Source organism: Mycteria americana, chromosome 1 (assembly GCF_035582795.1).
Source record: "Mycteria americana isolate JAX WOST 10 ecotype Jacksonville Zoo and Gardens chromosome 1, USCA_MyAme_1.0, whole genome shotgun sequence".
Classification (NCBI taxonomy): domain Eukaryota; kingdom Metazoa; phylum Chordata; class Aves; order Ciconiiformes; family Ciconiidae; genus Mycteria; species Mycteria americana.
In genome coordinates this window covers 14,613,073-14,627,795 of record NC_134365.1, presented here as the reverse complement: position 1 = coordinate 14,627,795, position 14,723 = coordinate 14,613,073, and the positions used below count along the sequence as shown (strand labels likewise).

General features: G+C 39.1%; 1 protein-coding gene across 1 annotated transcript in view; it reads left to right on the top strand.

Annotated features, from left to right (window-relative positions):
* The window catches only part of RELN (reelin), a 293,553-nt gene that overhangs the window by 115,922 nt on the left and 162,908 nt on the right, over positions 1–14,723 (top strand). Inside the window, exons 4-6 of the mRNA XM_075491501.1 lie at positions 3,662–3,732; positions 12,908–12,940; positions 14,159–14,237. Coding sequence (XP_075347616.1) covers positions 3,662–3,732; positions 12,908–12,940; positions 14,159–14,237 — 183 coding nt within the window. The remainder of the gene's footprint in view (positions 1–3,661; positions 3,733–12,907; positions 12,941–14,158; positions 14,238–14,723) is intronic.

Genomic DNA, 14,723 nt, shown 5'->3' with positions numbered 1-14,723 from the left:
TCATTCCTAGTGAGGAATTACCTCTGGGGACACACGGAGCCTTCTGGCTGACTGACAGGTTAGATTTGATTAGTCACTTGCCCTTTAGCTGGAAATAAATAGCATACAATGACAGAGTGGGACTATAGACTGGTGCGGAGTAACACCAATTAAAAGTTAGTAAGCACCCCTCATCTAAGCAATATTTAACTACATTAAAGACTGTACAGAAACTTTTGAAAAACAGTGCAGATATCAGTTAATGAATATACACATCAAGAAAACAAAACCCCATAATTAACAGTTGAATAATTTTCTTTCTCTAGTAGAGTCTTTTTCAGGCATTGCCAATATTATTTTTATTATAATTACTATAAATATTATGTAGGTTTTATGCTTGAGTGTCCACATAAGGATGGATACATTTTTAGATATGGTACATATTTTTGAAAGAGAAAAATCCAAATTCATGATCCTGTTCCATTAATCTCACCTGTCAGGTAGGAACATCACCAACAAAGAAAGTTCAATATGCAGAAGGCACGTTTTGCACTTCTTTCTAAAAGTAGCATAGTTCATGCATAATTGCACCACATTCTTGTCATTTGCTCCATGAATAAAGCATGAATACAGAGGAAAACAAGCAGATAATACTGGTACAGTGACAGTAGCAATGCCCTTAATAATTCTCTGAAGCTGCACTGGATGGTGCAGACCTCGTGCATGAGCCCATTGCCAAAGGAACGCTAGCGTGAGCATATGCTGTAGGAAGCGGTGCCCTCCCTGCACGGCACTGTTGTCCCCAGGGTGCAGATCGCTCCTGCTATGGAGCAGCAATAATTGGCTCCTAGTCTGCATTATCAAGCAAGGGATGATAGACACAGAGAGATGCAGATCATTCAACTGGCTGCTGGCTCTCTCCCCAAATCCCCTTTTTCTCACACGCATGCAGAGATCCAGTAAACAGTACACAGTTTGGTATTATTGGTATTATTTGGTATTTGTTTGCATTCAGACACATACTCGAGCTCCCCGCTGCATGTGGTCCGTGTTTTGAGAGTTTGCTCCTATCTGCCTCATAAAGGAATTTTGTGGTTGCCATCGCTGTTGCGTACATCCTGAATTGTATCCCGGGCTGTTGCGTAAACAGCATCTCTGAAGTCCCGGTCCACTGCTAATAGAAGTTTTCTTTCTCGCTGCCTGCAAAGAGCTCTCTCTTCCACCCTGCCAGCCTGGGGGAGGGATAGAATTGTTGTACAAAATACCTTCTCTGCCTTAGGTGTGACATTTTCTTGTACGTGCTCAGGAGCACGGTGAGCCAGGTTTTTGCTCAAACATGGAATTCCCACAATGAAACATATTTGCAAAGCATGTCTGTTGGTGCTGCGCTGGACCCAAAGCTGGCTGTGGGACGCCCTGCTATTTCAGCTGCTAGAGAAGCCTGGGCACCTGTTTGATTTTGGAGATTGTTTGGTCCCATTCTGACTTGTGTGTCCACATACACCTGTGAGGAAATTTGCAGAATCCTATGTAGTGATCATGGTTTCTTGCATATTCATCACAAGAGAGCTTTAAGAAATACTTTAGTTCATACTTTTAAATGAGACTTAAACTCTCAGCTCTCTTGCCTTTCTTCATGCGCTGGGGCGATGTATTTGTTTTTATTTTACTCTGTACTGAGTATGGTCACTGGTCATGACAGCAGAGGAAGAAATGCTAATGAAGAACTACGGCATAATGTTTTGCTGTATTTTACAGAAGTGTTGGAAACCCTAAAATGGTTTCCATGATGCATGTGGTAGGGACTACAACCAAAACCTCACACTGGTAATGTGATCCCAGGACTGTGGCCAAAATACTCTCGCTACCAGGTGAGGCAAGGCTCCAGCTTTCCGTATGCCCCTGAAAGTCCAAGCAGGTGGAAAAAGCAACACAGCTCTCCTTCCGCAAGCAGAGGAAGGGAGTGCCCTAAAAGCCCTAGGGGCATCAGGTGGCCATAGTTTTGCATTTCTGGACACACACATGGGAGTAAATAGAGCTTTTCTAATGAGCAGGAAGCAAATTAGATCCCAGAGAAGTTTCTGTTTACTCCTGTTTGTACTCTGAAGGTTTGCAGATGGGTTTTACCTTGAAAAATTTAATATTAGATGTGTTACTTTTGCTGTTCTTCCTTGTCAGTGTAACTGACCTAGTAACCAAGGAAAAAATTATATATTTTGACTTTCCTTTCGGACCATTCCTTTATGGTCCTTCCTGACATTTTCATAAGCAAGCGAGGCGTGATCCATTAGAGAGGGCACACAGCTGGCTGAAAAACCACACTCATAAAGTACCTTTCAATGTCTTACTGTTGAACTGAGAGGCTATTTCAAGGAGTTCATATGGATCTATCTTGAGCCCATTAATGTTAATTATTTTCATTACTGACTTGGAGAAAGGATAAAGAACACGTCTGAAGAGTGTGTATGAGTCTAGGCAGATATTGGAAGAACTTTGGCTGCAAGAAATCAGACTTCAAAGGCAACACTGGCAAATACTGAAAGGTTTTGAAAAATCTCTGAGATAAAACTGAAGTTGTGAAGTCCTACACTTAGAAAAGAGGGAAGAAATGAGCTATTGGAAATAAAGAATAACTAGCACTGTTAGCATGACAGCTCTGTAAGAGAAAAACAAATCAAATTGCATTGTATTTCTAGCTGAATATGAGAAAACAAAATGACAAATCTTTCTCCATGGTATGTTAGCTGGTCTGTTAGCTGTGGGTCATTAATGGAAAATAATTATTCTTTAGACAAACCTGGTGAGACCTCAAGTATGTGCACTCTATGTGCAGCTATAGGCATATCACTTCCTCAAAGATGAGACCAGAGGAGATTGCGAAAATAGTACGTTGTTCAGAAAGTGAATGGTTAGAGGACAGGCAGTGTGAAGGTACCGGGCTTCTGATTTTGAGGGAAAAAAAAAAGAGGAAGAATTATGATGATTTCAGAAAAACAAAAAAAAAAAAAAAGGAAAGTAATCCACTTTAGCTTATCTGGACAATGAGGGAAATAGAAAGAACAAGTTAATTGGCAGCAAAACCCAGTGCAGCGTACCAAGAACTGTTGTAGGGTCTCCTTTTTTTGGAGATGTTTGACAGAGGCCTGGGGCAGAGAGCTTACTCATCTCTCCCTTTGTTTCCAGAGAGGATTTCTGGACACCCATTTGAGCTCTACATTTCTATCAGTAGAATATAACAGTACTAGCTGTTAGTTTTTTCCTAATAGCAATCCCCAATAGCAATCCATTGCTATTGCCTATTGGAAGTTGTGACTATTAATTTCACAGGGCAGCAGCTCTGCAACCATTTCTTCTGTTCTGCGCTGAGACAGGTACGCTTTCTCAGGCAGAGTGACGCGCTTAACTTTGCGATATGCTTGCTTTTACTCATGTCCTTCATTGAATCCCTGTGCCAGTGCTTTTTATTACCAACCTAGCCATTTTGGTTTAGGAACTTTTCTTTTGCTATGCACAGAAAAAGTCCCTACAAATTATTCTATGAATTTAAAAGAGTGCAGAAAGAAGAACAGAGGAAGAAAGCAGAATGGGACTTCTGATTTGATTAGTCATGCATATAGATATACATATGCATATATAAATAAGTATACTACATTATTTATTGTTGTCTTTTTTGTGTTCACAGGGCTACAGCTACTCATAGGGGCCAAGTTATATTCAAGGATGCCTTAGCACAACAGCTGTGTGAACAGGGAGGTAAGAGCCACCATCATATTAAAAATATCTGGCAAATGTGGTTTTCCATTGCACTTGCATGTCAGTGTTACTCATCGTGAAAGCTATTTCACAGAAAACTTAGTATCAGGATCTTATTTATATTCTTAAAACTGATACTTTCTTTGGCTTCATACTTCCGTTGGCTTCATATTTCCCATTAGTTATCCAAGAACCCCCTCTGTCCTCTCTGCTAAACGTTGGGGAATGTACAAAAGTTAAAGTAAATCCTATTGCATTATACACTTAACCTGAAATCAGCCGGCAACAACCAACATTTATTTTTTGTCAAAACCACAACCTGAGTTTTAACTCTCACTGTATTAACTGTAAGCAAAAAATGCAATATGCCTGCAGCAAAAGCTTTGTTTACCATCCAGCTCACACGTATCTTTGTGAAGAACCTGCCTTCCCATTTTGTGAAGTAGGCCATCAAATTTTTGCCCGTCACCTACAACATTTGATCATTTTTATAGCTAAACAAAATGTTTGACTTACACAAACCTTAAAAATCTAATTGTTTGCACAGCTTATCATATATATCCTTTTGATGAATAACCTAAAAATAAACGTCCTGTTGTCAGCTGTTTTCTACAAACAGTAGACTGCTTTGAACCTGCTTCATTAAAACAGTGGGAAGTAGAGAAGGTATCCATCATTTTTGGTACAGGAGAGAAAGGAATTTCTGTGCTGATCCACTTTTCTCCACAAAATTCCAATGATATTTCCATGTGAAAAGAGACAGTGAAATATGGGCCAACCAGTCTAAAATAAATATTTCAAAATTAGAAATGTGTTGCCATATTAACAAGAGAAAATCCCCCAAAATACATCTTTTGGGAGCATTAGAGCTATAAGGGTTTTTTTTCCTATGAGTTTGGGAATATCTATGCAATGGCTTTTGCAATAAGAAGCTGTTGAACCTTATGTCAGGAGCATACATTGAGTTATTCCTACGAGGTATGAATAGTACCTCCATGATGATGAGAGAAAAGTATTTCAGTTTTCAATTTCAGTATTTGAGTTTTCAGTATTTTAATATTTCAATGGGAAGTGGGAAGGGGGATTCAGAGAGGTGACTGAAGGTGTTAGCTAACAAGCAAAGAAGATGGTTATATTTTGAATGAATTAGGAAAATGTAACACAGGTGCTGGCAAACAGAAGGGACCGTTATAACGATCTGGATGGAAGGTGATTGGGCCAGGCGTCTATCGGTATTTTTACTGTGTGGAAGGAAAAAGCATCTGGAGAAATTACCAAAATGCATTTGGTATTCAGAACAGGAGACAGATTGTACCCACGTAATGTGGGTGTGGAAGAGTAGTGTTTCGGTGACTAGGGGAAGGGGATTTGGGAACAGAAGCGTTGGCAGCATCACCATTTAGGATGTGCTAAGGAGGATGGTGAGGATATCTCACACAGGCTCCTCACTGGATGGACACAAGTCAAGAGTGGAAAAATTAATATGCAGAGTCATCAGCATAAAATGATTAAAAGCTTCATAAGCAGATGAAATTCTCCAAAGCAGGGCTGCGGTGATTGCACCACAGCCAAAGGCAGTCTGTGGTGGCCAGAACAGGTATGGAAAGGAGAAGGAAGTAAAAGACATATTGATGGCAGAGTGACAGAGAGCCAGAGAGCTGGCAGTGACCAGCACGATGACAGCTACGTGCAAGTAAGCTGAAAGGAAAATATATGACTGTCAGTGTCAGAACTGGCAGCATGGTCGAGGACAATATGGGCAAAGCAACAAGATTTCTCCCTGCTAGAATACCTTGATAAGCAGAGACTAGTGAGTAGAAATCCATCCATACAGGCTCTGACGGTCCTTTCTGCAGACATGCTGCACCAGGAGATACATTCGTAGGAGAGCTGACAGCAGAAACTGTAATTCTTTCACCCTTCTCTGCTTTACATTTCTTCAATTTTGGAGCATAACCTAACCTCAAATCAACATTTTAGCAATACTTACATTGGTTAGAACAGTAAGTCGTTACGGTACTGCGAGTTCCCCGAGTTCACAGGGACTCTGCAGGACAAGGGAAAAAGGGGATTTGTGTATTGGTTGTGTGTAGAGAATAAAAGATGCTGAGATGTGCCATCCCTGGGCCTCCACTGGTTGCTCGGCTGTGACAGTCCCTTTGCCTCCTCCTCCCACCCAGCCACTGATTGCCAAGTCCTGCACCGCTTCCCTGAAAGGGCCTCCAGCTTCCCCACCTTGTCATAGTCTCCCGCATCCTCATGCCTTTTTTGTTCCCTGTGATTTTTCCAGCAATTCTCTTTGCTTTATACACAGTCACTTCAGAGACTTTCTGGATTTGTCTTCCCCAAAATATGTGATGTCATTGTGGCAACTCTGCAAACATCAGGTTTGACTTAGTCAAGGATCACCCAGAGGTACTGTTCTATGAGCAGTTGACAGTGTATGACAGCCATGTAATCAGTCATCAAATTTCCCTGCCATACCGATATGCAAGCTTCTCGGAGGTTCTCTTGGTCCTTCTCCCACACTTTTATCCTCACCAAGGCTTCCCTCCCCTTAGTTTCCTAGCTCAGCCACAGTTTTCGTGACTCAGATAGTCAACCACCCCATTGCCCATTGCCCTTCCTCCTATCCATTCCAGCACCAGGCTCTCCTCTGCCCTTTTGTTCTTATTTCTTCAGCAGACAATGTGCATTGCGTTACTCCCCCTAACCAGTGCGTACTATTGTAACTCTTTTACTATTAGGATTAATTTTCCCATTCAAATAAAAGATGCTTTCTTTGACGCAAACCTCGCTGCTTTTATTCCATGAAGACAATCACAGTTTCATCAATACTATTAATGTAAACAAAGGATTCTTTCAGAAAGAATCAGTGAATTTCTTTAGATGCAAATATCATATTAAGATACACGCAAAACAGCAAGGTAGATTGACATAAATGAGGTTTTATGGTCTGTTTCTGGCCCTAAACATTACTATACTGAAATGCTGTAGTGAATGATGTGACATATTAAGTAAAGAAAATAAAACCACAGGGCAACTTCATAGATGTATTACAGGATATCTTTTTAATAAGTATGTTCACTGGAGATGATATCAGACTTCACAATAACTAGTACAAAGGATATACATGAAGACATGAAAGTAGCAAGGAATCTTAGAAATCATGTTCACTGTGGCTGTCCACCCTCAGATGTGCATTAGTAAATCCTAATAGAGTTAATGGGATTTGTGCAGTGAAAGGGAAGTATAGTTCTTATTTTGAAGAGAATTAGAGGATGATAAAGGGTAGCATTAAGGGATGTCAGTGCCAAAGAAGCAGCCCTATGTGTAATGTAAATGGAATAAGGAATGATGCCATAGGGAAAGACACCAAAGAAAGTAAAATAATCGCTTGAAAAGCTGTGTGTTCAGCATATAATAAATATTTTAGGAAGCTAGAGAGATCTTTGAGAACTGATGTAAGCTTTAAAGTTTATAAGAATTTTATTGGATATTGAAGAAAGAAGACATAAAAATTGTCAGACAAAAGAGTTAATCCAGCACAAATAGGCAAGAAAACAAAAACTGTATAAGCCAAGACAGAAAAGATAGATGTCTTATAAATACTTTTAAGGACAAATAAGGATGTTAATGACTGATGATATTCTTGCCATTAATAATATCTTTAATTAACAATATCTTTAACTTGTTGATCTAATAGCAAAATAAATGGAAAATAAGGTAAACTTATTATTGTGCAGATTGATTCATATTTATTCCTGGCTTGAGTAGAACAAAAATCATACATTAGTAAACAGTAGCATAATTAAAATGGAGTTGGAAAAACAGCAGACCTGGCTCCATTGCACTGTAAAACTCAAAAGAGTTTAGGTCTAGATGAAAACAGTGATGCTGCTGGGAGGAACAGCTCGCGGAGCAGGGATGGGTGCAGCCAGCACTCGCGGCACACAACCCCGCCTGCCTTTACTGCACCAAGCAGGGTGCTAAAGGGTTAAGGAGGCCATTTTCCCAGTACACTATGTAACCTTGGACCAGCAGCACCCTTTGGAATAAGGACCATACTGGGAGACTTGTGAGCATGTAATTTAGTGACTAGACTAGACTAGACTGACTAGAGGAGAATCTCAGAACAGTAAAACCTAAGAGGTGGAAAAGATGAAGGATGTTGTTCCCTCCTAGTGCAAAATCATTCCTTTCAGCATAGTTCCCAGAATTTTATACAATCTCATACTCAATGCCACAAATTACATGATTGGGATTCCTTTCTTAAGAAACCATTCCACAGTCTGACAGATGTCTCCATATGAAAGAAATCCTGAGAATTGGCCCAGACTCTCTTTTATTTGATAGCTTTTGCCTGAATGTTTGTGGAAGACCTTTTAAGTGTGTTTTGTACCTTGTAAAATTTAAGAACACTCTAAAAAATAAATGCAAAACAGATGGCAGGCTCTCAGGCTTGACCAGAGCAGTATTTTACAGAACAGAAGACTGGAGTTCAGAGCTGACCTATTGTTCCTTGGCTTATGTGTCAATGAGAATAATGCAGCCCTCGGGCAACACGCTGACGCTCTCTAGGGGGATGTTCAGCCTCTATCATTCAATAGCAACTTTGTTTACCGGTAGAGAGAACGTATTGGCAGGAGTCTAAATAAAAGCATTAATTTCCTTTTTCATCTTCATCTGGCTGCTAATGACAAGGAGATTAGACTTTTTCATAATCTGCAAAATAGAATATACCTCTCTCCACATCTCGTTTGCGATGAATTGATGAGCAACAGCTAATGGCTGCTGGCTGTTGAACTCTGAGCAGGGCGTTTGTCTGGGAACATTTGAGCATTTGTGTTTCTGTAATTCACTTTTCTTTTATATTTAAAAAAAACTTCAGGGTTCTGAGAAAAAAGAAAAAATAGTCTGTTTATTTTCCAGTACGTTTTAAGAATATTTTCTTATGCTGTATTTCCTACCTATCCCTGTACACAGGCTTGACCCCACAGATCTATGGAATATGGCTGTCAATAGTACAAACTGATGTTGCTGGAATAAGTGTTTAATTTGCATTATGCTAGCTCTTTTTATCTGAATGGAGACTAGTTTTCCTTAGCAATTAACCATTACCATGTTTAACAATTTTGGTTCTTATTTTTCCACTGAGATCAGGACCATCACCAAATTTTGTTTCTCTCCTCGTATTCCAGCTCCTCTATCTGAAGATGGCATTCCCTTGCCACTTCTCTCGTGTTTCCCTCCCTTCCAGTTTAACCAAAACAGGGCATATTTTTCTATTGGTTTAACCTTTCAGTAGCCTTACTTCATCCACAGAAAATTTTAACCTTTTACTCCAAAAGATGCCTTCATTCTTCCTCATCCCATTCACCCAGAGCCCCACAATGACTCCATTGACTTCTGAATTCCCCATTACTTTCCTCAAGTTTCTCACACTTCCAGTTTGACTGTGGCCTTTCTCTGTCTCTGAATCACTTCGTATTGTGTACTTTATTCTGTGCGTTTCCTTACCAAAGGAATTGCCTTGTCTTACAAGGCAAGCATCCTACATTTCCTTACATTTTCTCATATTGTATTTGCTCATGCCTCTTAGGTGGTGAATTCTGTTGAGCTCCGTTTCCATTCTTTGCTTAGTGCAATTTGTCTCTTGTAAAGCTCTGTATATACCCAGGGAACTAGTTAAAAATCAAATAATAAATTCATTTACTTTACCTTTTTAAAAAGAAATTACATTCTCATTCAAGCTAAGATGCATTTTGGAGCCACACAAATACTGATTCTAAATTTAAAACCATCCAACCAAGTGACTAAGGAACATCTAAGGAAGTGAATCATGGTTTAAAATATGAACTAAGATGGCTTTTTTTCCCCCTCTCAGTCTGAAGTTTTGTGTAATTTTTTAAATTGTAAATGTTTTATATATTTGTCTTGTATAGCTACTCTGCACCATATCATTTTTTTTAGCTTTGTCATGTTATGGAAGGAAAGTCCATTTGACTTCAGCCACACTGTATGGCCTACTGTACAGTCCATATTGTTTTAAAATAAGTAGTTCTACAAATTATTTAAAAAGACAGATCTGAAAATATTTTAAAACTAATGAAGTTGGTTTTCTGTGATGTTCTAAATTTCTGTTATTTTGGGGACCTTAACTACAACGCTTGAAGATTAACACAGTGCTCTTTTGCAGTGAAATATAAAATGTAATACAGAAATGATTCATAGGGAGATTAAAGTCTAGGTTTATCACTCATTAAATAGTACCTTCACAGTCTTTTGTCATAGTCAGCTCTGGAATTTGAATTACAAATTAGATGAAGGAGTACCTGAGGCAAAAGTGCTTGGGCTTCTCAGATCCTGTAGAGATTTGGGAAACATAACCCCTCCTAAAATAAAGTCTTTATTTGTAAGAACAACCTTTTGTCCAACATTAAGTGTTTGCTTAACTCCACCTTTAGTTTTTTAAATGAGTGATCAGTAGCACTAATATGTAGCTGCACAATTTCCTTCATTTCAGTCCATTGGTAGCAGTTTTGGTTTGCAATACGCTATGCATACAACTGAAGAGGTGTTTTAGGAAAAATTCTCAGATCCCAATTTTGTATTCTTTAATCACATAAACAGCTAGTTATATAAAAAATAATGCTGAAGTCAAAGGAGTTCACAAATTTAAAGATTCCAAGTTTGTGCTAATGCCTGTGCCTTTTGGCTGAATGCTGAAATTTTGCATAATAACTTTAGAAAGTATCATTAGTGATTGTATGTATCCTGGGCTGGACTACCTTTCACAGGGGCAAGCCTCTTCCAAAGAGCGATGCCAAACGACCCGGGATGAATGGCAATCGTGTCTTTTATTTTCATTTTCAGGTCTGAACTGCTTTCGTTGGAGAGGAAGGTCTCTTTAATTGAGTTACTCTCAAGGGCTAATGAAATTTGCTTGGCCAACTAATGAGTCTGCCCATGACATGGCCTGACACGACCATCCTCCTCATAGATGAGCACTAGTGGAGTGGCTCTCAGCCACACCTGCCCTTGCAGTGGATCATCCCTTAGTGATGATCTGGAGCTAATGAAAAGGGGTAATGCAGAACATCAGAGACAGAGGTCTTATTTTAAGCTTAACCTCTTACAACATCAGGAATATTTCAAATCCCATGCCATAATGTACTTCTTTTCCTACTGGCAAAATCCGCAACAGCCTGCATGGCTTGATCTGGGAAATAATTCAGTTAATCCAGCTTAATCCATTTCTTCTGTGCAAAGAGTTTTTTAAAGTTTTCTAGAGAAACTTATACACGCCTCCATGGAGAAAAACAATGCCTGGGACTGCAAGGGACAAATGCAGTCTATTCCTGTGTAGTACCCACCAGGGCAGCCCAGCATTATCCTGGAGGCAGTGCCAAGCTTAATGTGCAATTGGAGTTGTATTGCCCCAGATTTTGTACTGTCATGATGAGAGGTCTTGGCCGTTGCTTGAGTCATTACTGGCATTTCTGCTAGGGAAGACAAGATGGTGTGGCTAAGTTTCTTGTATAAAAATGCAGCAAGTTAGCTGCATAACGAAAAAAGATTTTGTATTTCTGCATGCCTGCGATTTCTGTTTAGCATCAAACTCTCAAGAATGCCTTTGCTCTTCACTGCAGTAAAGCTTTCAGTGGTTCTGTGGTTGTTTTCAGTGTTGTCTATATATGTATAAGGTTACTGGATGGAGTAAAAGCTGACAGTCTCCTAAGTTGTAAGTCAGTTAAATTAAAGGTTTCTGTCTAAGCAAAATCCAGACTGCTTGCCATACTTTTCTGGTCTGCAGATACCTCCGTTGTTTCTTGCTCAGTCTTTTTAATCACCAACTTCCCCATGAAATGTTGCAATTTCATTACAGAATGTTACGCCTCCATGCAAACCCAGCGTTTAAGGAGAAAGCAGGAAGAGAAAAACAAAATTCTTGAGATTTGTATTGGACTTTCTATTCAAATGACTATGCGTGAGGGCTCTACAAAGATTGCTGCATTCATTTTTATGTTTATTTTTAATCTATTTTTAATTTGTCAGATGTTATGGCAGAAATTGCAGTACTTCAGCAATTTTTTGCAAATACGCTGAAGAAAGAGGGAGTACTGATACCATTTAGGTCAGTGCCCAACAAGAAACATAGAATAATCAACAGAATCCTGGCTTCAAAAATTCTCTTTTTTTGGTGTTCTATTTACCGAAGTACAAAATACAGCTAGAAGTATAGCTGCATGGGCAAGGTACTGAGAGGCAAAAGAGGTAGCTGCTCCCCAGGAGCTTGCTTATATGCACCCTCTTTGCCTCCATGAAAGAGGTGTAACTTTGGATTTAAGATCGGGCAAGGCTATGGATGTAGTAGCTACCACGGAGTATCTAGCACACTGTGTAGTCACCTTCTAGACTTCCCCATATTTTTTATGTAGCTGTGCCCTTTCAGATACATTCTGTTTTCATTTGTGTAATGTTACACCGAGACTCCTGTTGCAAAGTGTTGAGAAGACTACCTAATAAAGTTTTGGCATTTCATACGTATGCCCCCCATGCATTGTGTCGTTACAATATGCTACTGTTTCTTGGAAGACAAAGACCTACTGGGGAATTGATTCAGCAATGCATGTAAAAATGTCCTTTAAAATAAATGTTTGATTCAGTGATTTGTGGAGTCGATCTGTTACTTGTCGCCCTAGGAATACTAGGATTTTTTTCTCCAAAGCATATACCCAGTAAAATGTTGTCCAGTGCAGTATAAATGGTCGAAGTGTGGCATTTTTGCCTTGCCTAGACTATTTCTTTTGTTCAGCCTAATTCCCGCTCTCTTTGTCAATCATTGAATTACTGAATCTTAATCCAAATTATTTCTAATAATATCTCATAATCCTAGACTAGAAGTGATATTTCTTACCTTGCTGTACAACCATTTCTGTGTTTCATTTATTATTGATGGTTATTTTAATTAGAGAATATTTAGTTTTTCTTTCCTATTATATTTTTATAACTTTCAGTGTGTATCACATTTTTCATAATTAAACTGTTGGGATAGTTGACTTGAGAGAACATGTACTGTACAATTTGTTTTATGCTGAATTGATTTTTAATGCTGCAATTAAGCCCTGATCATAGAAGATATTCATGCACTGTATGTCTTTGTTCTCCGCAGCCCCGACAGAAGCTCCCTTACATCCTCACCTAGGTAGGTGATTTGTCATTCTTATTACTAAAGCTCAGAATCACTAACTTTATTATAATAAATAATCTGTGAGGTCATATGAAACTAGCTCTGGGGAATTCAAATAAAAATGAGACTCATATAAAATGAATTGAATTATGTCTAATTCTGATTAGTTGTTTTTTCATTGTGATTTTTATTGCTGTTTATTTATGGTCTTTGAGCCCTTGCAGTGCGAGTATATCACGCTGCAGAGGTTTTCTTCCTCGCTATGTATTCGCGCATCTGTTTGCATGAGAACCCGTACCCCCAGGGTGGGACAGCACCATCACCCCAGTGCTGGGTCACTGGGAGGAAGGCTTTGTCACGGTGCACCTCCGAGGCGCACCCAGGAGCGGGGTACTTCTCCTGCTCTCCACGCCGGGCACGGAGCACGCAGCAGAGCTCCAGCCCTTGCACCCACCAACCTGTGTGTTGCCATTGGATTAGTCCAGGACAGATTCTGGCATCCTTGCTCAGTTTGCATAGCAGGTGACAGTTACTTCATTCATTTAATGGAAGTATTTGTAGAGAAAGTTCTGTTTAATACAAACACAGCTGCCAAAGTTTGGGGATTTGGGGGTTTTTTTGGTCATCATACATAAATGATACCGCAAATCTAGGGGCAAAGGTGGAGTCCAAAGCTTGCAGACTGATGGTTAGAAACATTTGTGTAACGTAACTCACAGTTTATACTCCTTAAATGAGCTGACCTTTACTGCCAGCTCCACTGACAGCAGCAGAGAAATTCCAGTTAATTCATGGATTTTTGCTTATGAGTTATCAGAATGAACCCCCTGACTATTAGAAGTGTAGTACACTCACTAGGACATTTCATCCCTCCTTGTGCCAGTGTTTCCAAAATCTGGATTCAGAGGGATTTTCTTCTGAACTTTCAGAACAACCAACAACTCAGAACAAAAGTTCTTAAAACATTTAGTACGTACTTGATGACTGCATCTTTTCACAGCTGTCGCACTTTGGTGATAGATTGGGAGACTTCTTAATTTTATGTGGTACTATGATCCAGAGTAAGCAAAGAAACCTGTAACTGAGAAAACCCTGCTTTTGTAACTAGTGTACTTAAAAAAGCTGATTTCCTCATTTCACAATGCATTCCTTTAGCCCTAGGTAAGGCAACACTTAGAAAGCACTGGCTGATTCCACTGGATTTTTTCATATAGTGCTTTCTTTTCTTTGTAGCTGAAATGCACAGTGACAGCATTATCCTACGAGATGACTTTGACTCTTACCATCAGCAAGAATTGAATCCTACCATGTGGTGAGTTTCAGACTTCTGCTTTCCTTTACACACATTTGAGCAAATTAAAACATTTTGGTTATTATAGTGAAGTATTTGTATTACATTAATTCTTAGATACTTCAGCTTACATTTGTGTAAGCTTATGTGTGGCTTTGCTCCATTGGGACCTAAATATATTGGTTTATTCAGTAATTGATTAATGAGTGACTGAGAAATTTTAAGCCCATTGAAGTGAGTGACAAATTCTCATTGACTTCAAATTTTGAATGAATCCAAAAATAGAAAGAAGGAGTAGAGCTGAGCTCAGTGAGTGTTTTTGTACAAAGATTTTGATTTCTTGAAATCATAGCTTTTCATGGAAAAGGTGATGAATCTCAATAATTAAACTTTGTTTTTTCAATTTTTTTTTTATTTCACGTTCATGTAGCACATATTTCTGGCGAAGTTAACTATAGTAACAACTCCTTCTAAACTGAAAACAAATGTTTCCAAATCATTCAAAAG